General features: G+C 36.5%; 1 protein-coding gene across 5 annotated transcripts in view; it reads left to right on the top strand.

Annotated features, from left to right (window-relative positions):
• The first annotated feature begins 264 nt into the window (after nt 1-264).
• Nucleotides 265-18,011, top strand: part of LOC103715987 (protein SWEETIE) — a 61,828-nt gene continuing 44,081 nt past the window's right edge. For 4 of the 5 annotated variants that reach the window (XM_026808064.2, XM_008803802.3, XM_039129481.1 and 1 more), the window contains exons 1-16: nt 265-523; nt 1,171-1,378; nt 4,616-4,722; nt 6,509-6,745; nt 6,854-6,943; nt 7,022-7,109; nt 8,606-8,670; nt 9,205-9,309; nt 10,561-10,650; nt 10,751-10,831; nt 12,828-12,896; nt 13,912-14,037; nt 15,021-15,124; nt 16,543-16,675; nt 16,759-16,865; nt 17,872-17,982. In XM_026808064.2, coding sequence (XP_026663865.1) covers nt 362-523; nt 1,171-1,378; nt 4,616-4,722; nt 6,509-6,745; nt 6,854-6,943; nt 7,022-7,109; nt 8,606-8,670; nt 9,205-9,309; nt 10,561-10,650; nt 10,751-10,831; nt 12,828-12,896; nt 13,912-14,037; nt 15,021-15,124; nt 16,543-16,675; nt 16,759-16,865; nt 17,872-17,982 — 1,883 coding nt within the window. In that variant the 5' untranslated portion in view covers nt 265-361. Of the gene's footprint in view, nt 524-1,170; nt 1,379-4,615; nt 4,723-6,508; nt 6,746-6,853; nt 6,944-7,021; nt 7,110-8,605; nt 8,671-9,204; nt 9,310-10,559; nt 10,658-10,750; nt 10,832-12,827; nt 12,897-13,911; nt 14,038-15,020; nt 15,125-16,542; nt 16,676-16,758; nt 16,866-17,871; nt 17,983-18,011 lie in introns of those variants that run through there. The other variant, XM_039129486.1, reaches the window with a different exon arrangement.

Below are 18,011 nucleotides of genomic sequence, written 5' to 3'. Positions count from 1 at the left end.
TTTTTTTGGTGTATGCCGCCAATGGCTGCGGTATACCGCTCCGAAATATATACCCCCTCCGGTCAGTCTGGTGACCAAGGGGACGTCCGTATGCATGATAGAGCAAAATAACGGACCTGATTTATTATAAGCGTCAACTTAAGTTAACGAACGGCAGATCCTATGTACGCGTAAAAAATTTTCTATGCACGTGTCGTGCCATCGCCTCATAACGTTTCAAGCCCGTCCGCAAATAACGTCACTGAATCACTGCGTCAGTATAGAGGGACAACCTCCGATTTCCGATCGGTTCAAGATCCAATCCTTCCTCAAAGAACCGGGGAACCGCCTTGGCTTCGCTTTCCGGCGACACTCCCCTCCCATGGCGAGGCGTGAGATTGACGCCATTCCTCTCTCTAGATTCGGCGTTCTCGTCGCCCAGCTCGAGTCCATCGTCGCCTCCGCTCCTCAGCAACCCCCTGATGTGCTCCTCTGCTTCGATCTCCTATCCGAGCTAATCACTGCCATAGAAGACGAGCCTAAGGTCAGTTCTTTCCCATTTGGTCCTTCTAGTTCGTTCTTGATCTCTTCTTGATCTTTTGTTACCCTAAAAATTGTGCAAGATGGCATAGATTCTCCGAGCATTTATTTCAGATCCTAGGTTTTCGTGTCCTCGCTTGCTGCGTCATAGGTTTCCAAGATTTCTTTCATCGGTGTAGAGATTAGGTTTAGAAATAGCAATTTGGTGGTTTTTGCACGCCAGTTTGGCAGTTCTTCATGTGGAAGATGGCGTAAATCCTTGAATCCTGGATTTCAGGTGGAAGGTACAGTTCTTGCGGTTTTTTCTTGAATAATATCGGAATTCTGGGGTTCCTCTAGGGTCTCTTTCATTCTTGGTCTGTGAACACGAAGATGGCAATTCTTGATCTTTTCAGATCCACGCCACTGCTCTGGTTGACAAAGATCTCAGATACGCTGTAGTCTATACCGTTCAATTTCACAAAATTGGCTAGTGGATTTGTCTAGGGTTGGAGTTTGCAATGCAAGAATTGGGATGTGGAGGGTGGAAGGCTCCTTTGCGCCCCCGCGCGCATCTTAATTGAATTGCTGTTATGACCATGTTGCCTTGTAGGTTGCTGATGTGAAATTGCAGCTTGCCTTCACCCATATGATTTTTTACTTTTGTTGCAGGAATCTATACAACAGTGGCAAAGGAAGTGTGAGGATGCTCTTTTCTCTTTACTTATTTTTGGGGCTCGTCGACCTGTCCGGCGATTGGCATCATCTGCAATGGGGAGAGTTATTGCTAGGGGGGATGGTATTTCCATATATTCGAGAGCTAGCAGTCTCCAAGGATGGCTTGCTGATGGCAAAAGAAGTGAACCCCTCTCATGTGCAGGTTACAATGCCAAAACCTTAGTTGATTGAGTCTTGGGTTGCCAAAAATGGTTATTGTGTCAGAAACTTTAGAATTCTTGATTTGTAGTTCATAGCATTAATTTATACTTTTATTTTCTTTTTATTTTTTCCATTAGTCGATGGTAAGAATCATTAAAGCGATGCATTTGTTTGATAGGATTAGTATTGTACAGATAAAAATGAACTTGAAAATTGCCCTTAGTAGTGTAGGTATGAGCATGAGTGAAGAGGGAGTCTTCATAATTTGTGAACATAAAACCTCTGCTATGTCTCCACCCTTACACTTGTCCATGCCCATTGGAAGGAGATGGAGCTATACTACAGCATTATGGTGAATGCCATTTTCTTGTGGTCAAACTGAAGTAGTGTTGAAATCTAGAGCAGTTGACAGGTAGTGAGTTTTTTCTGATCATCATAGGGCATGTGCAATGCACATTGAGAACTTTTAGATCCATGGTTGCTTTGCATTCAAGATGTTGAACTTTTATCTGCTCATTTGCTTGTTAAGACAATAGTCTCAAGTGGATAGTTAAGCAAAACTTTGACATCTATACATAACCAGTGTCATGAAAATTATAATCAACTCTATTAATAGCTATGGAACTCCTCTCTTCCAAATGCTGCTTATCTCATCCATCTTTCAGCACGATTGCATCCACTCACTTTCTTATTATTGAATCTAGATTTTCTTTTGATAAAACCAACTTTAAGTAGGCGTCATTCAACCATATAATCAATAATGATGAGCTTTCAAGCTATTTTTAGGGCAAATTGTTACCATCTTTTTTCAAAACATATAATATAAGGATAAATGTTCATATACTTTATAATTTGTGTTTGTCACCATTTCACTTTTACAATTGTGCTACTTGTGCGCTATGAGTTTTACATTTTTTTAAACAATTGTTATTGCTCTTTAGCTAACCATAAATAATTTCACAATTGGAATCTTCAGAGTATCAAATACAGTTATGATATCTTTTATTATTATAACTAATAGATTTTGTGAGCTACTTGAAGCTTTAAATATTGCACCATATGCATCCATACCTTTAACCTAATAATATGGATGGAATTATCTCCATAACAGCAAAGACAACCCAAATGACTTCCATTGAAGCAACCAAGACTCTTGGATGCACTTTCTATTTAAGAATGCCCATGAGTAGCATTTCAATAATTTTCTAAAAATATCGTAAATGAACAGATAAAGAATTTTAGATAGTCACTATAATAGACCATGTACCCAGCGAAATTAATTTGTAGTTGGTTGGCATAAACTACCAGGCCCAATTGGGCTGCGTCATCATTGATGGATGATGACATGGTATGGTAATTGTTGTTACTTTTGCATGCCATTATTTACAAAGTTATATTATTAGAAATGCTTCAATGATCATATAAAGAAAGCATTTAGAAGAAATTTAGAAAAATAGCCTTGCTAAGTAGAAATACACATGTGAATCAAAATACCTATGTAGTATTTAATTCTTTGTTCTATGAGTTCTGACTAGGAAAGTGCACAACCTACGTCTACTCCAGTTTGGTCTCTCATAATCATAGTTTGCTGTACTGGTCTGAACTGGGTGGTGCGGGGCGTACTGACACTCAATACGCCGAAAAGACCCCATACCGTACGGTATTGTACCAATATAATGCTAGTGTGGTACCGATACAAGGTTTGGTACCGAGATGACGAACCCTGCTCATAATAATATATAAGGATATGTTGGTTGCCCCTTATGATAGATATTTTACCTGGGCATATGGTTGAAGAACGGCAAGATGAGATGCGCTAAGAGGGACTAGCCATTTATATTGATTCTTTCTCCATATAACTGCCCTATCGACATAAAGACCCTGTTTGGATGCTGGTCATGAGCTAGCCAAACACAAGCAAAAAGTGACATTTGAAGTTTATCTAGTCAACACCCCAAAAAGTCACCAAACCCGGTTAAGTACATTTTATGGGGGGAGGTGAAATATGTCTAACTATTGGAGCTCTTTCTTCTCCCTTTCTACATTTTCTCTTTTTCCACAACTTACCCCAACGTCAATCAAACAAGGGATATAGATAACTGAACAAGGAATGGTTACTTGAAGCTCAAAATATCTATTGCTCAGTTAGATATTGGGCATCCAAATAGGGGCCAGGTGGATTTTTTATGGTTACTAAAAACCTCATGCAACGTGACTTGTCCTTCCTGTGCAACTACTTTATCTTAAATAATGATTATTTCCTGACCCATTATTGGTTTTGGGAGACTCAAAAAGAAGTGAAATTGTGTGTGTTCTGGGAGAAATTCAGCAAGAAGTGGAACCTGACATACATGGCTGGATGAGTAACATGATTTTGTGAGGTTTTAGCTGCTGTTTTTAACTAGCTTGTATGTATGGTTATGGGCCTTGCCATTGCATAACCAAACAATCCATTAATTTGGGATGTAGCACATGATACACCTAGGCATTATACTAATTTCGTGACAATATGGCACGGGAGGATACAATATGGACCACTATTTTAAATCATCGCCCTTCAAAATGTTCGTGAATGACCATAGAGTGATCTGCTACTAGTCATAAGGTGTCAAGAAAACTAAAAAAAAATTATTTTTGTTTTCTGATTTAATTTGTTTTTTTAAAATTTTGATTGGAACCTTTTCACGTTATCATCTAGTTCCTTTCACTTCTTTTTGCTAAGACTGGGCAGAAAAATGTATCAAGCTTTCATGGGTGCCCCATTTATGTGGAACTTGATAGCCCTATCTATTCACATATTTCAACATTGCATATTTTGGATTGTATTGGATGAAATTTGAAATTTACATTAAAATACATCAATCCGCAACAACCTTAGGGCCGAAAGTTGGGATTGATAAAACTTATCCTAGTGCTCTGCAGTTGCCTTACTATTTATTTACTTCAGAATCTTTCACATATGCTACCATGACCATTATTATGGCTATTTATTTTGTACTCTCCCTTCTTTGAAATTAGAATAGTCTAAAAATATATTTGGAATGTAAATAACATGACAACGTTCTGATGCCCTTCTGCATTCCTTTGCAGTGCCTTCTTTTAGAATTGATCTTATTATGTTTTAATCGGATAAGGTTCCTTGATGTTGTCATTGTGCTGAAATATTTATATTTTTGTAATATTTTATATATGCATATTTTACTTCTGTATTGTCTGTTTTCTTTGTAATGTCTTGTAGGTGCTGCACAGTGCTTGGGCGAATTGTATCACTTATTTGGGCGTAGGATAACTTCAGGTTTGGTAGAAACAACCAGCATTGCGGCAAAACTAATGAAGTTTCATGAGGTAATATTTTTAGGGGTTTTTCTCGCTTTTTTTCTTTCTTTCACCAGTAATCATTCTTTATCTCTTCATCTGCTTTTGGCAGCATATACCTAGAGTACCATACCCACAATTAATTTCCATTTTTATAAGCTTTGATTTAAAAATTGTCAATGTAAAATGCTAATTCTTTTGCACTGAGAACTTGTGAATGCTATTATTTTTTTTCCATTTTCTTTTATTATTATTATTGGTTTTATTGGTAAATGCAGTATATATTTTAATTAAAAATGTTATTTTCATTTGCGAACTTTTCTTTTGGAATATGCTATATCACAGTCCTTTTGTTATAAAAATCTGGTGGACTGTTCCTGTTTCACTTTTCATGATTTCCCTTGAATATGAAATTTAGGAGATGCATGGAAATTTTGCTGGCATCATATATATTTATAACTTTGTGATTTGGGGGTTAAATTAGGCATTCCGACTGCTGTATCTGATACAAATCTTATTCTATGAACCTGATATGATGCAAATAAATCAAAATAAAAATCCCAGGCACACAACTTGGGTTCTATTTCTTAGTTCTCAAGTTCTAAGTCCCAAATCTGATTTATAATAGTCATATCTTTATTTAAAGTCATATGAGACAATGAAAAATGGAATACATGGTGTCAATTGTTTTCCTTGATGGGGTAGAAGGTATGTTGACAAACACGGAAAACATGTTAAATAAAAGTAAAGCAATTTTCTTCATCAGGTGAATGATAAATAATTATGACAAATTATGGCCATTTTTCTATTATAAAATAAGAAACCATGAACTATTTGACTGTCTTTGTTATGCTTCTTGCTGATCGGCAAATCCTTTTATGGAAAAAGGTGGAAGTCAACAGTATTGGTCTAATTATCTTAAATATTATGTTTAGTAAAGGTTTTCATTGTACACTATTTGAACAGATAAAAGGAAGTAATAGAGTTGTCAATCATTTCATTATAGCAAACATGGTCTGCCGTATCGATCGGTACGGATCGGTACGGGCCGGTACGTACCGGTATCGGACGGAACGGGTATGGTACAACTATATTTTTCGGTTCCGACTATTCGCAACCCGTACCGGCCGGTACTGGCCTGTACCGAACCGGTACCGACTCGTACCGACCAGCCCATACCGATCTCAAATTTTTTTTGGCTTTTGGCCCAAACCAGCCGAATCGGTACGGTACCAGTTCGGTTTGGTATGGTACCGGTACCGATGCCCACCAGTATGCCGGTACGGTCGGTATAGCGGATCTTGGTAGCAAATGCTTGCTGGTATTACTTAAGGCCTTCTTTTAACATGCTCATATGATTGATACCCATGTTGCTATTTATTGTTTCACATGTTGCTTCTTGGCTATTGTTTCATTTCAAAGATATTACCCTAAGGAATGTCTTTAGTACAGGTTTTCATTTTAGTACTGTTTGTAGATGTTTGTAATCATTAGAGTTGTCAATCAGTGCATTGTAGCAATTCATGGTGGTGCTACTCTTTCAGGTCTTCATTTTGGATTGCTCATATGATTGGTACCTTGTTATTTAATGCTACATGTTGCTTCTTTTCTGTTCTTGGCAAGGACTCTAGCGTTATTGAGAATGCTGCAAAATGATTTTTTTCCTCTTTTATTGGATTATTTCTTTGCTTGCTTGAGTAATTTTCTTTCTGGAAGGACTCATTTTTTTCTTTTCCTCCCCATTCATTTACCTTTTAATAATCATTGGCTGTTCAGTACCCTTGACTTTTCTTGATTTTGTAACTGAAAACTTCAGGATTTTGTGAGACAAGATGCAATGCAAATGCTTGAAAATGCACTGGAAGGTTCTGGAGGCAGTGGTGCTTCTACAGCTTACTCAGAAGCTTTCCGTATCATCATGCGAGTAGGTGTAAATGATAAGTCACTCATTGTTAGACTAGCTGCAGCAAGATGCTTAAAAACATTTGCTAGCATAGGTGGACCTGGATTAGGAATCACAGAACTTGAAAATTCTATTATACATTGTGTCAAGGTATCCATTGCTGTTCTCTTGCCAAAGCGATTTTTTCCCTTTATTTTATTATTATTTTTGGTTCTTGAATCTTTAGACACTGTCCTTGTTATTGTTGGCATTGTTTAGGCTCTTGAAGATCCTGTTCAATCTGTTAGGGATGCCTTTGCTGAAGCCTTGGGTGCTCTGCTTGCTCTTGCAATGAATCCTGAGGCACAGGTATTACAGCACCAAATATTCTGTAAGGGGATTTTGACTTTTCAAATTAAATAATATGTGGGTTTTTATGCTTTATAGATAAAACAGAGAGGAAAGAACCATCCTGTTCCTGTAAAGAAATTGGATGATGGTTTACAGAAACATTTAATATCACCATTCATCAGAGGTAAGGTTCTAGGCTCTGAAATTCTAAGATATATAATCATTAAAGATTTCCAAATGTAATAGTAGGTAATCTGCTAGTTAATGCTTCTTAGAGACTATGTTGGAAGTTTAAGCATTTCAGAAGCATGAAAATTGAAATAAAATTGTGACAAAGGAGCGGGGTGCAAACTGGCAAGTCACAGTTCACAGAATTTGAAGTATGCCAAACAGGACCTCTGTGTACAACAGTGTATTAAATGATTGACACTAATGTTGTGCGAACTATAATCCATACCAATACCAATATGAGTTTTTTTTTTGGTGTGTGGGCGGTATAGATTATGACAATATGACTTAACCTATATTGTGGACCACTTACTAATACTTAAACATGGAAATTGGCATGACACTCAGATATGGGTCTATAAGAAAAAAATCTTAGTTATTGAAAGGTTTTGATGCTTGGACCGTGCTTGCCACATGTATCAAGTCCATATAACATAAATTTGGATTTGTCAAGGATCATGCCAAAAATTGATATATTGAAGCCTAGTTACTTTACTGGGCGCATTTTGGGTGTGGAAAGTGGATTCTCTTTGAAAATTCTGATAATAAGAAAGCAATTAGGAAATGGGTGCTGAAACAAATTTCTAAAAAGATTCCGTAGTGCGTGCAACAGCCTAAATATATGCTTCCTGCCACACAACGTTGGAGGAATATAAAATGGTTTATGACATTGTGTGGTCACTGTGGTGTGGCCATCTTCTATGGAGGCTATATACATCATTGGCGGTGAGCGGCCATACTTCAGAGTTGTAGTCAAGGATTTGAAAAAAGGTTGAAGTGGCATAATTTTTTGTTGAAAGTAATAATTAGATTATGAAAATTCTCATATTATCAAAGGTTTGACCCTAGACAGGCATGCTTATTGCATTGTGATTCTGAAGCTGACATAAATAGGTTTGAAGGAATATTTTCCCTAATGTCTATCATTATAAATTTACTGCATTTCATGGCAGAACTTTAAAGGTCATTGATATGTGTCATGCTGAAATATATGATATCATGCTGTCGTGGATAGAATATAATTTTTTCACGCATACAAACTCAAGTAAGATAGTTTCCTTGTATAGGAACATTTGGCAATTGGGGGATTCATCAAGCCAGCCCCAAATAGTTGTGACAAGGCTTGATAGGCATGGTTATAGTCATGTGTACAAAATCCCTGATCTGTTGAGTTCGGTCTGACCCTGCATTGCGTTGCTGTTTACCTTTACAGATGGTTATTTATTTTTTCTCCAAATTATGCCATGTTTAAATGGTACCAAGTGAATTACCACGAAGGTCAATCAAAGTAAATATGGACTAACCAATTGATGGAAGTTAATGTGCTCTGTGTACATCCTAGAATCCGGTTTCTTTGTCATTTTTTACCAGAAAGTTAGCAGTTAACTGATTTGGGTTTGTTCACGTGTTTTCTGGGAACTGTCCCTTATGTCTACATGCATATAATTGCAGCAAGTGGAGTTCGTGCAAAGGAACAGCGAATTGGATTGGCATTATCATGGGTATCCTTTTTACAGGTACAAAAATTAGATATTTCTTGCTCATAAGGTTGATCTCCTCTATTGATTTATTTCCATTTGCTCTTTTCCTTTTTTTTTACAGCTAAGGAAATTGCTCTCATCACTTCATATCTAATGCCCTCTCAACCTTCTTACAGAAATATTCATTTGAACATCACATAATCAATTTGAGGAATGTATATATTTATTTTGATAGTAATAAAGCATGTTCCCCTTTCCTCTGGTATACTCATGTGCCTTCTTTATATCCTCAGTAAGTGGTATGGGATGTTCTACCTCATTCTCTTGTAAACCAAATTTAGAATTGACCCATCTGTCTTAGAAGCGAGAAAAAGTTGAATGCTCTCCATTTTGGTTTTCTGAGTATGGTTTTATTATCTTTAACTGTCCCAAACAAAAACATGCTCCCAAACCAACATATTGATACTGGATGTGGTCTTTAAGCATCTCCTATTTATTGCAGCTTCTCAGATATTCTTATTTGTTTCTTGGCTGTGGAGTATCTTTTCATCTTAAGATCAAATGTTGCAGGTCATTCGTGTCAAGTATCATCTCCCAGATAGCGAGCTTCAGAACTTCGCTTTGCTTTCCATGGACATGCTTCAAGGAGATGCTTCATTGGATGCACAAGCATTGGTATTCTCTTTATTGATTTAATTTTGGATCCACATGTAACTTCAGGTTTAGTGGTCCATGAATTGATTACTGCTTGGTTCTAATATCAGCAGCACAAACTCAGATGTCCGTGGTAAGATGTTCATGGACATCAAGCATGATAATTGTCTTAAATAATGCCAACCAGGTTATAGCAATATATGTATTTACAATTATATATGGTTTGGTAATTTTATCTGGAGACATGTTATTATTGTTTTTAAACATACATACGTACATATGTACAGACAGACATGTGTATATATATTACCTATATTTTGTATGTGTATATATGAGTTGTTTTGTCAAGTTTGAAATTCCTTCTTTTTATCTTTTTTTTGAGGGACATTCTTTTTATCAAATTTAAAAGTAAAAAAAAAAAATCTGTATGCATATGCTGTAATGATAATGTAAGTTCTTCTAGCCTTAATATAAATTATTTTAGTATCAAAATTAACATTGTATCATTAAACTTTTCTTTCTTGAGCAAATTTATATTGCAATTCCATTGGGAACTTAAATATTTTCCTTTGACTTTATCCGGTGATTGCATGAGATGCCCATTTGGTGCAGAGTCACCTCCTCTCAAAAGCAAACTTGTTTATGAAATTCTTGGACACAAGTAGTACCATACTCATGCATGTGTCGTTAGATATGCATGTTGAAAACAGTATTAATTATGTATTGAACAACTTACTAATGTGAATTTGAGCTGTGGCCTCCAAGTGCTGAAGAACTTGTTCCAACCACAACTACTTATTTGTAAACAGACTGATCCTCATAAAAAAAGATATCTAATCATTAAACTAATTTGGAACAATGTCATTTAAGGATTTTGGTCCATCTATCACTTTGAAGACTGCTCCCTCTTCCTTGTTGGCCAGATCTATAATTTGTTTTCAGATGGGTGAGCTCTTGTTATTATTACCTGGATGGAGACATTGTAGTCATGAGTTTCTGGAATGTATGTGATACTGACTGATGTTCTTTGATTGTCCTTGTGTTTCCTTGAAGTTTGTTTCGTTTTGAGTTCATTATCATTGTTTAGCATAAGTATCAATTACTGGACAGGGATAATGGATCAAATCTACTGATTTTTACTACTCAAGAAAAAGAAGATACTAAATTTTTCCCCCTTTTTGTGCTGACATTATTTTTTGTTGTCATATAATTAATATTAATAAGCTCCCCTCATGTAACTTATATTAATAAGCTGCTCTTTTGCATTTGAAGGCATGTGTTCTATATGTTCTTCGGGTTGGTGTAACTGACCAGATGACCGAGCCTACACAACGTAGTTTTTTAGTTTTTCTGGGAAGAAAGGTTTGCTGTAAGCTTTTTTATCAAGAACTTTATTTTCCGCATTACTTTTAAAACAATCAGAGATTCATTTCATTCTTTATTTCAAATTTGTGATCCACAGCTAGAATCTGCTGATTGTAGTCCAGCAATGAGAGTTGCTGCATTGCGTATTCTCTCCTATCTTTTGACCACTTTGGGAGAGGTAAGGGCATAAGAATATCGAGTATTTCTTTGCTGCTGATTTTAGTTTTTCTTTGCTCAGTCATTGGTTTCTCCGTGCCTTTTGATTCTCTTTCTGTTTTTTTGCCTATTCAATGATATGGATATAGATCATGAAATTTTCAAAACCTATCACCTTTTAAATGCATTTTATATGCCAGAAATATGCTCAGGTGCTTAGTTTCACTCTTCATCTTTTATTTCAAGATAATAACCAATATTTAGAAGTTTGAGCCTATAACAATGCCCCAAACATAATTAGCCTATTGCACAAAACTGCTACTTACTGAGGTCGCTATTAGTATATAGGGAACAATGGAATGCTGGGAACTGTTGTGTTTATAGACTTCCATATTGGTACCCATCAACTGAAGAAAGAAACCATAATAAATAAATCTGGATGTCTGAACTGAAACAAAACATAACATAGAACTATGAAGCACGTTTTATTGGTCAAAACCAATCACACATAATACTCTGTTTGATTTGCCCCAAACATAATTAGCCTATTGCACAAAACTGCTACTTACTGAGGTCGCTATTAGTATATAGTGAACAATGGAATGCTGGGAACTGTTGTGTTTATACACTTCCATATTAGTACCCATCAACTGAAGAAAGAAACCATAATAAATAAATCTGGATGTCTGAACTGAAACAAAACATAACATAGAACTATGAAGCACGTTTTATTGGTCAAAACCAATCACACATAATACTCTGTTTGATTTGGCAGACAAGTCATCATTCTAGCTGCAATTATTCTGAAATCTGAACTATTCCATTCTTTCAAGGTCCTGTTGGCACACTATCTCCTTTGATCACATTGTCGATCTCAATTATGTGCCCATTGTGTCTTCCTTCAATATGTAGCAGGCGACCTTCCAAGCTAACTGCGCCAGTAACATCTTGGCAACTAAATTCTTGATCTTATCTGTCCCTTTCTAATGCTTGCAAATTTTTTCACTGCATATTTCTGCTAACTTGCATGCTTAAAGGCATTATTTTTTGCTTTCAACACCTCACCTCCATATATGATATCACCACATGACTTGGCCTTACCTCTTTAGACTTATAATACATCCATCTTTCTTGCTGTAGTTACAAAATCTAGAATATGTACTTAAAAAGAATTCACATAAACTACTGTAGCTTGTTATTGTGTTACAGGTTAATATGATGTATTTAGTTATTATGATTGTTCATATGTTCAAGTAATGGAACAATTGCTGCTTAATACTCAGCTGAAAACTGAAAGCTAGAACAGAAATAAGGATTGGTTTTCAGGGAATGCATATGAAATCCAGGATTGAAGGATGAAGGACCACTAGATCCAATAACACTGACCTACCTCTCTCTTCTGGTGGTAACTCAAGAAGCTGCATACACCTGTATGTAAAGTTTTGGGTGGCATATTTATATTGTATAGAATATGATGAAACCTTCTTCCATTTTTTTCCCTTCTTAATGTGAGTCTCTTTATCTGTGCATTAGTATATCTGTCAGTCCTCAGCCTGTGCGACTTGCACTATGAGATTATCAACATCATGGATTTGCTGCGGCATGCCATGTCATGATACACACCATGATAGTGCTTTACCAGCATGTAGTATTGTCATGATATTGCCTACATGCCAATGCTTGGCGTGTTGGCATTCTAGTGCATACCAAGCACTGGCACAACATGGGCCTGTTCTGACTCTGCTACTGCCAGCACATGCGAGGTCTCATTCCTCAGTCAACAACTCAACATTAATATGTAAACCAAAGTCTAGCTAAACTTCATTTTTTGCCTTTTTAATTATGGATTTAACTTATGTCACGCTTGGTTTCGTCAATCTTTTCAGTGGGTCAAAACCTTTTTTATTGTTGACTTGTTATTGTAATTATTGTTGTGCATTTGAAGAATTATAATATCTTTACCAGGCTGCTGTTAAGACAATATTTAACTGAACCAATTTGGGGTTGACATGATGCAGGTTCCGGTTGAATTCAAGGATGTTCTTGATAACACAGTTGTTGCAGCACTGTCTCATTCTTCATTACATGTAAAGTTTTTGCTGCTTTTTGGTCTGGGCTTCATTAAAATGTTAGCAAAATCCATATCTTGTCTACTTGTTAAATCCAAATCTTAATTACTCTCTCTTCATTGATAACTACATACTCAGCATAGAAATGCTTTAATGTGTCCACGATAGGGTCGGCGGAATCATACCGAACCAAGCGGTTCCGGCTGTTTCGAGTTGTACCGGAGGCTCACCGGTACGGTTCCGACAATGGAAACGGTACCGGAGGCGGAGAAGAAGGAAAGAGAGGAAAAGAGAGAGTGAGTGGGGGAGTGAGAGGAAGAGGGAGGGAGGCCGGTGGAGGGTCGCGGACGCCGGTGGAAGGCGACGGAGGCCGGCGCCTAGGCAGGAGGCGAGGCCACGACCGGTTCTCCTATTTTAAATGAAATAGGGGTTTGGCCGTGGCCTAAAAAAATCACTTGCTGACTTTACTTAAAAATCGTGATTTTTTAGGCCGCGGCCGGTTTTTCTGTTTTGAATCAGGCACCGGCCTGTGCCTGCCTTCGATGGCGTCCTTCTCTCTGCCTCCCTCTCTCCCCCTTCTCTCTCTCTCTCCCACGGTCTACGTCACCCTCTTCTCTGTCGGTACAGGCCTAGCACGGTATGGTGCGAGCCCATACCAACTCATGTCACTGGAGAACCAGTACGGTGCCCGGTACCGGTTCTGCCAATCTTGGTCCACGATTCTTTAGAAAGCAACAGAGATGGCTGATTTTTGCTGTTTGCTATTATATCTAATTTTTCAACTTATCTATTCCGTCTACAAATAGTTTGTGTATTACTGTTGTTATCTATCATTTCTTGGGTGCTTCCATTTTCACTAGATTCTTGGAGATTATAGGTGTTCATATGAATTGACCATTTCTGGGTGTTTTGTCAATGCCATGTGTTATAAGTTTCACCTTTGTCATTATTGTCCTTGTTCATATGAGTGGTAATAATGTTCCTAATAGCTGTGTTGCTATACTCTTTTCTCTTATTTTTGTTGATTCCATAGGTCCGTATAGAAGCTGCTTTGACATTGCGTGCGTTGGCAGAAGTTGATCCTACTTGTGTTGGTGGTTTAATCTCATATGGTGTGACAACATTACATGCTTTGAGAGAAAGTGCGCGATTTGAAAAGGTAGGGTAGCGGTGCTGGAATTCTAAATATTTGCATCGTCTGTGCTTATCTTCATTTTCTTTTCTTTCAGATTCTCTTATAGTCATTAATTGTACAGCATCCTGCATACTTCGGTTTTATTGATTGAATCTTTTGTTACATAATTTATAGATTTTTAGCCTCAAATTTATTAGTTTGTAACTCTATGCTTCTTCGTGTTATCCAAATCAGGTTATGAGTAATTTGAGCGAAGGTAAAGACTTTCAAATTATAGCAACTATCAATGATAATTAAACTCTGATTAGAGGCTCCTTCATGACTGATATGGGTCATATTTCTCATGTGTATATAAGTTAATTGGCGACACTTGTACAGCCATGTTTCAAATATATCTATTTCTTTTAAGGAGTGAATATCTTTTAAAGTACTGTTCTAATATTGAGGGTCTAACATTGAGGGAAAGCACTTAACACACATTTCATGTCTTGCTGATTTATTATCATGGAGTGTCCTATGAAAAGATAGTGCAATGCCAGCAACCATGCTGTGCTACACTGAGAACCAGATAAAATTAGTAAGTACTTTCAGTTATATGTCTGGACACTATCTAATGAAATATCACAACTCACTAAGTAATGAAGTATCACAACTTTTTGATCTTTTTTTTGTTAGAAGATTGAAAGAAATATAATTTTTTTTTATATACAAAGGTGTCCAACAAGTCAGTTTGGTGTGGTTCTTCAATATACTTATATGTTTATATTATAACTTAGTGTTTCCAGGGTAAGATTTAATTTTTATTTTTTGGGCCAAGCATTTATCGGCGTAGATTTTCATGAGCTTGACCAACAAGTATATTTATACTATAACAAGTAAATTGGCTTGTGGGTTTGCTTCACTGGAAGTTTTTTATAGATGTATTTAATGCATTATTGATGTATTTAATGCTTTATCCTTGCTCAAATTCTGATGATGATACTGACTGTTCTATTTTTTGATAATAGGGAATGCATTTGAATGCCGAGTTAGATTCCTTGCATGGGCAAGCTGCAGTTCTAGCAGCCCTTGTTTCCATCTCGCCAAAGCTACTTCTTGGTTATCCTGCAAGGTTACTTTTTATCATGGATTTATGTATACTGTCTCACTTATAATATAGTTTCATAATGGTGTTTATTAGATTCTTGTTTCTCATGACCAAGGTTCCTTGTTTTGGTTATGGATAGTATTGCAGATACCAACTGAACATGATGATGGTTGTGAATATGTTATTAACTTCATTGCTTTAGGCTGCAGTGGTTTCTTTCTTCTCGGGACCCAAGTTTTATATTATACATAGGTAAAGTCGTGTGCAATGAAAAATGCAAGCACGGTTTGGGGAGGGATCTTTTTCCTCTATTCCAACAAAGAAAAGTTATCTACTCCATCCGACTAGTTCCGGGTTCGAGTCCCGGGTAACCCATACGGAAAAAAGAAAGATTTTTTCTATTTTAATTCACTTTATTTAGAAATTGTTTTGCGGGATTTAGTCATAGAGATATATATCTGTTGAGATTGGTTGACATTGGCATATAAGACATGTTATACTGTTAAATAACAAGCCTTCTATTATCTATCTCATTTCTAGTTAATACGTGTGCTTGGGAGTTCTTGAAAATTGAATAAACCAAGATCTTACCATGACTGCAATTTTAGAGAGACGCGAAAGTACAAGCCTATGGGGTCGCTTCTGCACTTATATGCTTAGTACGAATTGGTTTTTTTAATTTACTTAAATGCTTTTATCTTCCGCTTGACTAACATGATTGTAAAATTAGAAGATGCAGGTGATTAAAACTTTAAATTAGTCATTTTATCTTGTTCTGATCATTTCTTGATAAATTGAATGTTTCAACCTGTCGATTCACAACACACTAGCCCTATGATTCTGAAAGTATTAGGTAAAATTTAGGGTTGAAGTACCAATACCAATACCCCATATTGGTATGTTGTACGGCATGATATCATACCAATAGCCGTTATGGCTCTTGGTGCTGGAACAGTTAAAATGAGGTGACATACCATGTCTCAGATTGGACCTATAACGAGGGGTGTACCAGTACTGTTATCAGTTGGTATGCGGGGCTGGTATGCTCGGGTACTTGAATTCTCAATCTAGGATACAATCATTTTTTCTTGCTTCGCTGCTTTGGATTTCCTTTTCTTGCTGGCATTTCATGCTGGAATTTCATGCTGGTTAGCCTTTTCTTTGTTCCCTCAATATGAAAGTGTTAATCTATCTGGATTATTTAATATTTAATGTATTGCTTTGAGATATTTTCCTTGTTGAACATCTTTTCACCTTGCACAACTGCTTATATGATAAAAATTTAGTTTCTAGATTGTCCTTTCATTGTGTCTGATGTTACAATAAAAAAAAAGAAAACTTTGGAAGATGGTGTGCTGGAAATTTTTTTGTTAGCCTAAAAATGAAACTCTTGATATTTGCTTAAACTTTAAACTATATCAACGATAATATCGTATCTACAGGCTACCCAAGTCAGTCTTCGAAGTTTCAAAGAAAATGCTGGCTGAGTATAGTCGGAATCCTCTTGCTGCTACTGTGGAAAAAGAAGCTGGTTGGTTACTTTTAGCTTCACTTATAGCATCTATGCCGAAAGAGGTAGTCATTAATCAGTTTTGGAAGTTTTACTTTCTCTGTGTCTTCTTTGACTATAACATTTTTTTAATAAATAAAACATGTAGGAGCTTGAAGACCAGGTTTTTGATATTCTCTTACTTTGGGCTGGCCCTTTTCCGGGAAATCCTGAATCCTATATTGGGCGAATACAAGATTTTCCATCTGAACTGCGGTGAGGCTAAGAATTCATTTGGATATATATATGGGTTTATTTGCATTTTTGTTATATATATTTTACTCCGTTATTTGCATATTGCTTTTCATTTTTTGTCGGTGAAACTTGAGTCATGCTTTCATGATCTAGATTAACTGTGATTTTGTCCTTATATTCATCTTTATGAGTTTTTAAATTGACCATAACATAACCATCAGCCCTTGTCCCAGCTATTTGGGGCTGGATTTATCAATCCACATGTCTATATATGCTGTTATATAAGGCTACCTCATATATTATTCAAGCTTTTCCATATATTTTGTGACAACTACCATCCAGTTATCTTAGAAAATGAAAATGCTTGAAAATAGTGAAAATGTACTGTTTACCAAATTCATATCCTGTGAAAATCAAGATTTAATTTGTTTTAAATACAAAAAAACACAGGCAAGTGTTTTGCTTTTGCTGGTGAATGTGAAAAAAACCACACGAACCAGTTATGGTCCTGGCAATCCAGATCCTGGGAGGGGCAAATTGGGGACGAACCTAAACTTTGTCATTTTTTGCGCAAAGTAGCTCTCCAGGACTCAAACTCATGTCATTACGCTTGTCAGCCCAGGCCTTTTGGTTTCCCTATGAACAGTACAGTGTCACAACTCATAAGCATCATGTCTGAAATCATCTTATTAAAGGACAATAATTAACCTATATATTATTGAGAATGTGGGGAAATTGGACAGGTGCCATACTGCCATATTCTGACACTTCCTTCTCAGGTGAAAATACTGTATAATGTACAAACATGATTGGGAAATGTTATCTTAATTTCTGTAATGCATAATAACACAGGTTCCTCGTCAAGATGAATTTTTCATTTTCTTTCATCAGTGCATAATAAAGTGTAGTTGAAACTCATATAAAGTTTGCCTTTTATGTTTAATTTGTTGATGCCAACTGGTTGGCAAAATCATATATTAGTTTACTTTCAATTCCTTTGTCATGATATCATCTTATATTCTTCTAGCGTGTTGTCTGCGGCAACTGAGGCACTCATTGCCTTCGTAAGAAGCTTTGAATCTCCAACAGTAGCTTCTACCAATGTCCTCCTTCAGCCTGTGCTGGCCTACCTTCGTGTGTAAGCTTATATTTATTGAATTTGGTTCT

This window comes from Phoenix dactylifera, chromosome 1 (assembly GCF_009389715.1).
Source record: "Phoenix dactylifera cultivar Barhee BC4 chromosome 1, palm_55x_up_171113_PBpolish2nd_filt_p, whole genome shotgun sequence".
Lineage (NCBI taxonomy): Eukaryota > Viridiplantae > Streptophyta > Magnoliopsida > Arecales > Arecaceae > Phoenix > Phoenix dactylifera.
This window is presented reverse-complemented; position numbering and strand designations above follow the sequence as displayed.